At 49.9% G+C, this 6,175-nt stretch overlaps 1 protein-coding gene across 4 annotated transcripts in view; it reads right to left on the bottom strand.

The window, feature by feature from the left end:
• Positions 1-878: 878 nt before the first annotated feature.
• Positions 879-6,175, bottom strand: part of LOC121279294 (nucleolar transcription factor 1-like) — a 164,309-nt gene continuing 159,012 nt past the window's right edge. For 2 of the 4 annotated variants that reach the window (XM_041190430.1, XM_041190433.1), the window contains 3 exons: positions 6,134-6,175; positions 5,505-5,651; positions 2,270-3,178 (listed from right to left, as the gene is read on the bottom strand). The exon at positions 6,134-6,175 is cut by the window's right edge and continues 27 nt beyond it. In XM_041190430.1, the coding sequence (XP_041046364.1) occupies positions 3,062-3,178; positions 5,505-5,651; positions 6,134-6,175 (306 nt within the window). In that variant the 3' untranslated portion in view covers positions 2,270-3,061. Of the gene's footprint in view, positions 1,138-2,269; positions 3,179-5,504; positions 5,652-6,133 lie in introns of those variants that run through there. The other 2 variants (XM_041190432.1, XM_041190431.1) reach the window with 2 other exon arrangements.

The raw sequence follows: 6,175 nt of genomic DNA, 5'->3' as shown, positions 1-6,175 counted from the left end.
CTAACCTGCCAGGACTGTTCCAGAATCCACAGAATGTTGCAAGATGACAACCAACGCATCCACTATTTCCATTGGCCACCTCTTTAGTACCCTGGGATGTAGATTATCAGGCCCTGGGGATTTATTGGCTTTCATTAATTTTTCCAGCACTGTTTTTATGGTAATTACCATGTTCTCTGAAAAGGAAGAATGTGCAGGGTTACAGGGAGAAGGCATGGGGATGGCACCAGGTGGGTTGTTCATTCGGGGAGCCGGTGTAGACTCGATGGGCTGAATGACCTCCTTCTGTGTTGTATCAATCTACGGGTCCCAAAAACACTGACTCTCACTGGGGTACGGGTCCCACACACAATGACTCTCACTGGGGTATGGGACCCACACACAATGACTCTCACTGGGGTATGGGACCCACACACAATGACTCTCACTGGGGTACGGGTCCCACACACACTGGCTCTCACTGGGATACATAAGAAACATTGGACGGAAGGAGGCTGTTTAACCACTTAAACATGGCTGATTTCCAATCTAACTTCATAAACCCACATTTGTCTCATATTCCTTAATGCCTTTGATTATTAAAAATCCATCGAAGTACAGGTTCCTCTAGTACAGACTCACTCTGATCGAGGTCACACATGGGCACCGAGTCTCACTGACAGCTCCTCACAATTTCCAGCACTGGTCACTGCAAAGTCATCAGGAACCATGGTAGACGTTTTATCTCCATGGGAATCCTGAGATTTACTCTTGCCCCTGGTGAGATGACCATTGACCTGAGACCCCAATTTGATTCCTGAAGCTTTATGCTTAGCTTCTAAAACACAGAAATCAGGAGTAAGAATTTGTATTAGGAATAAGAGCAGGCACAAGTTGAATCTTTAGAGTTGACATTTATTATGAAGTTCATTACTTCTCTCAGTTATATCAGAATCACCACAGGTTCATGCTGTTTCAATAAAAGCAATGGAATTCTCCAAACACCAAACTCCAGCATGAGTTTAAAAATGTCTTACAACGTCTTGAATGGTATAAACTTGTGCCACTTTCACAGCACATTCAAGGTGAGCTCTGCTTGAACATCAAGAATTTCTCCAGTTACAGAGTTTTCCTCTCTGAGTACCTTCTTCCACAGTCCTGGGATTTAGGGTCAATAATTTTCCACATTTATAAAACTGCCACAAAAAAATCCCCTAACTCTTCTAACAAACTAACAAACACAAGACTCTACCATAGAAATCCCAAGCTCCCACCCATAATGTTCTAGCACAAAGTGTCTCAGGTTGGGATCCAGATAAAGAACAATCGAGTTCTTTATATAAAAAAATGTTACTTTTTAGAAAATTCTTTCATGGGAAGTCACTGGCAAGGCCAGCATTTGTTTTCATTCCCTAACTGTCCCTTGAACTGAGTGATTAGCAAGGCCATTTCAGAGGGTATTTAAGAGTCAGCCACATTGCTGTGGGTCTGGAGTCACATGTAGGCCAGACCAGGTAAGTACAGCAGATTTCCTTCCCTAAAGGACATTAGTGACCCAGATGGGTTTTTACAACAATCGATAATGGTTCATGGTCACCATTACTGAGACTAGCTTTATATTCCAGACTTATTAATTCAATTTTTAATTCTACCAGCTGCTGTGGTGGATTTGAACCCATCTTCCCAGAGCATTAGTGTGGCCCCTGGATTACTAGTCCAGTCACTATGCTACCCTCTTCCCCAAAAACAATTCAACACAATACAGTCAATTAGTACCCGCTACTAGACATCTCTTACCACCACTATCAGAATAATCAGCTTCACTCTCTGTTAAGTGAATCATGATTATTAGGTTATCAGAAAACTAAACTGAAGTTAGGATTGAAGTTGATGTTTCCTTACATGGAATGTCAGTCCAGCATCCTGCAACAGACACAACGTAGTGTCTGCCACTGGCGTGTTCAGCAACGTTAATTCAGGAGCATTGTGACTCCCCCCCCCATCTCTATCTCCATCAATTTATAACTTGGTATTATGTGGCAAGAGCCCATCCATTATCCTCAACATTCACTCCCTCCATCACTGATGCACAGTAGCAGCAGTGTGTGTACCAGCTACAAGATGCACTGCAGGAATTCACCAAGGCACCTTCCAAACCCAAGACCACCACCATCTAGAAGGACAAGGGCAGCAGATAGATGGGAACATCACCACCTGGAAGTTCCCCTCCAAGCCACTCACCATCCTGACTTGGAAATATATCACTGTCCCTTCACTGTCGCTGGGTCAAAATCCTGGAACTCCCTCCCTAACAGCACTGTGGGTGTACCTACACCACATGGACAAAATCCTGGAACTCCCTCCCTAACAGCACTGTGGGTGTACCTACACCACATGGACTGCAGCGGCTCAAGAGGCCTCAAACTGGAATCTGAGGGCAGGGAGTGTTGGAAACACCAGCCAATGACCATTTGGGAAACAGAAGGTGGAGCCTGGGAAAAGGGTTAGAGCTGATTGTGATTCTGCTGTTCCGATGGGGGCTTAGTGGGTTTTATGCCCCATTTTCAGACACTGTCTCTGAGGAGCTGTGATTGGCTCCAAGACAGCCTAGTAACCAAGGAAGGGAGCAAACATGTGTCAGAGACAGAAAGCCAGAAATTTCAGTGATTGACGGGACGTGAATATAAAATAATTAAAAAACAGAAAGCAAATGTTTCGACTGGTCACTTTCTACTGCTAGATATAAAATGCTGAGCTGCTGAGATTGCATCAACAAACAGAAGTGTATTTACAGCAGATCTGAGAGAGCTTGTGCTGGAGCAGAGATTCCAATCTGAAGTGTTGGAATGGGGAAAGGGAAGGAACAGGAAAGCTGTGTCTATGACTGTAACAGTGCAATGGTGCAGTCCATGCACGGGGTGGGGGGGTAGGTACAGAAGAGCAGGCTACCCACCACCCAAATGCTGCCAATCATTCAGCTTCCACTGTAATATTAAAGTAGTTGGACTCCCGACTAAGGGGCCTCTCCATCACTCCCACTGACACTCCACAATCGCTGGCCTCGGAGAACTGGAGAAACAGCTCAATCAGAATCAGAATCTGAATCATCATCTTGTGAGGAGGAGGAGGAAGAGGAGGTAGTGCTGGCATTGGACTGGTTCTCATCATCATCGTCATCATCATCGTCATCATCATCATTCTAAAAGGCAAAACCAGAGCTCAAAACAGTCAATTACATCCTCCCCTTACACCTTCTCTCCCTCTCCCACCTTTTCTCCCTCTCCCACCTTCTCTCCCTCTCTCTCACTTCCACCTTCTCTCCCTCTCCCACCTTCTCTCTCCCTCTCGCACTCCCACCTTCTCTCTCCCTCTCCCACCTTCTCTCCATCTCTCTCACTTCCACCTTCTCTCCCTCTCCCACCTTCTCTCCCTCTCTCTCACTTCCACCTTCTCTCCCTCTCCCACCTTCGCTCCCTCTCTCTCACTTCCACCTTCTCTCCCTCTCCCACCTTCTCTCCCTCTCTCTCACTTCCACCTTCTCTCCCTCTCCCACCTTCTCTCCCTCTCTCTCACTTCCACCTTCTCTCCCTCTCCCACCTTCTCTCTCCCTCTCGCACTCCCACCTTCTCTCCCTCTCCCACCTTCTCTCCCTCTCTCACTTCCACCTTCTCTCCCTCTCCCACCTTCTCTCTCCCTCTCGCACTCCCACCTTCTCTCTCCCTCTCCCACCTTCTCTCCCCCTCTCTCACTTCCACCTTCTCTCCCTCTCCCACCTTCTCTCCCTCTCCCACCTTCTCTCCCTCTCTCTCACTTCCACCTTCTCTCCCTCTCCCACCTTCTCTCTCCCTCTCCCACCTTCTCTCCCTCTCTCTCACTTCCACCTTCTCTCCCTCTCCCACCTTCTCTCTCCCTCTCGCACTCCCACCTTCTCTCCCTCTCCCACCTTCTCTCCCTCTCTCTCACTTCCACCTTCTCTCCCTCTCCCACCTTCTCTCTCCCTCTCGCACTCCCACCTTCTCTCTCCCTCTCCCACCTTCTCTCCCTCTCTCTCACTTCCACCTTCTCTCCCTCTCCCACCTTCTCTCCCTCTCCCACCTTCTCTCCCTCTCTCTCACTTCCACCTTCTCTCCCTCTCCCACCTTCTCTCTCCCTCTCCCACCTTCTCTCCCTCTCTCTCACTTCCACCTTCTCTCCCTCTCCCACCTTCTCTCCCACTCTCTCACTTCCACCTTCTCTCCCTCTCCCACCTTCGCTCCCTCTCTCTCACTTCCACCTTCTCTCCCTCTCCCACCTTCTCTCTCCCTCTCGCACTCCCACCTTCTCTCTCCCTCTCCCACCTTCTCTTCCGCCTTCTCTCTCACTTTCACCTTCTCTCCCTCTCCCACCTTCTCTCTCCCTCTCGCACTCCCACCTTCTCTCTCCCTCTCCCACCTTCTCTCCCTCTCTCTCACTTCCACCTTCTCTCCCTCTCTCTCACTTCCACCTTCTCTCCCTCTCCCACCTTCTCTCCCTCTCTCTCACTTCCACCTTCTCTCCCTCTCCCACCTTCTCTCTCCCTCTCGCACTCCCACCTTCTCTCTCCCTCTCCCACCTTCTCTCCCTCTCTCTCACTTCCACCTTCTCTCCCTCTCCCACCTTCTCTCCCTCTCTCTCACTTCCACCTTCTCTCCCTCTCCCACCTTCTCTCCCTCTCTCCCATTCTCGCTCTGCCCCTAGCACATGATGTGGGTAGTTCTGCAATGGCCTCCTTTTCCACTCCCTGGAGTTGCGTGAATCACACCATTGCCCCCTGTACTGCCCCATCTCCTGCCCTGCCCCACCATCGCTTCCTCCCCGCCCCCCCATTGCCCCTGACCTGCCCCCCCCAATGCTTCCTGCTGTGCCCCACCTCCTGCCCTCCACCCTCACTTCGACCTCAGTTCCACCTCCAATCTCAACAATGAACAGGGTGAGGAGCAGTGGAACCTCCTGAATCCCAACAAGTGTCTAAAACTATCCAATTGGGATACAGTTATTGATGCCTTGGGATAAAATTCCTGCATCCATCCAGGTGAACTTCTACCACCCTGGCAAATGTATGAGTCATCAACAAGGTTTCCCTCACTCACCATCCTGACTTGGAAATATATCGCAGTTCCTTCACTGTCTCTGGGTCAAAATCCTGGAACTCCCTCCCTAACAGCACTGTGGGTGTACCTACACCACATGGACTGCAGCGGTTCATGAAGGCAGCTCACCACCACCTTCTCAAGGAGCAACTAGAGATGGATAATGGTCCCTGCTGTCCCTCGACTGGAAAGTGTATGGATGTGGATGTTGAATATGTGCAGGATTGGAAACAGCTGAGATCTCCACGCCATCACCACTCTCCCAGCACCCGCCCCCCCCCACCTCCACTGCCTGGTTGAATAGCCAGCCTAGGTCACAGGATAACCAGCCTTGAGTCAATCTGAGGAAGTGGATGAGCAACAGGCAGGGCAGTGCACCGAGGATGGGTGGCAGATGAGGAGCTTTGGTCTACTCACTTCTCCATCTTCCTCTTCATCAGTGTTCATTCTGCTATCAGATGAGGCTGAGGAGTCGTCTGCTTCATCATCAGAATCGGATGAGTCACTCCCCTCTGCATCTTCCTCATCATCATCCTCGTCCTCATCATCCTCTTCAGACGATTCCTGAAGACAGCAAATAATAGATTCAGAGGATGGGAGAGAGAGAGGGAGTGAGAGAGAGAGGGAATGAGAAAGAGGGAGGGAGTGAGAGAGAGAGGGGGAATAAAAGAGAGAGAGAGAGGGTGGGCGAGAGAGGCAGAGGGGGAGAAAGAGGGAGATGGTGGGAGTGAGAGGAAGAGGATGGGAGCGAGATGGGGAGAGAGGGTGGGAGTGAGAGCCAGGGATCCAGAGAAAGAGAGCGCGAGAGAGATAGAGAGAGGGAGAGAGAGAGGAAGAGAGAGAGGGAGAGAAAGGAAGAAAGGGCAGGAGAGAAGATTAGAGCAAGAGAGAGGGAGACAGGTCTGTCTCCGTATAACACTGGGGTACAGTACTGGTGGGGACAGGTCTGAGAGGGAAGAGGGATGTGGGGAGGGAAGGGGAATGGAGGGTGAGTCACTCACACAGAGACAGTCAGTATAGAGTTGGAAGAAAGGAAGGTGATTTACCGATGTGAGGTGTGATGTTGCTCTCATTTTGGCTGCAGACCC

The sequence above is a fragment of the Carcharodon carcharias genome, chromosome 6 (genome assembly GCF_017639515.1).
Source record: "Carcharodon carcharias isolate sCarCar2 chromosome 6, sCarCar2.pri, whole genome shotgun sequence".
Lineage (NCBI taxonomy): Eukaryota > Metazoa > Chordata > Chondrichthyes > Lamniformes > Lamnidae > Carcharodon > Carcharodon carcharias.
Note: the sequence above shows the minus strand (reverse complement) of the source record. Positions and strands in the feature narration are given on the sequence as shown.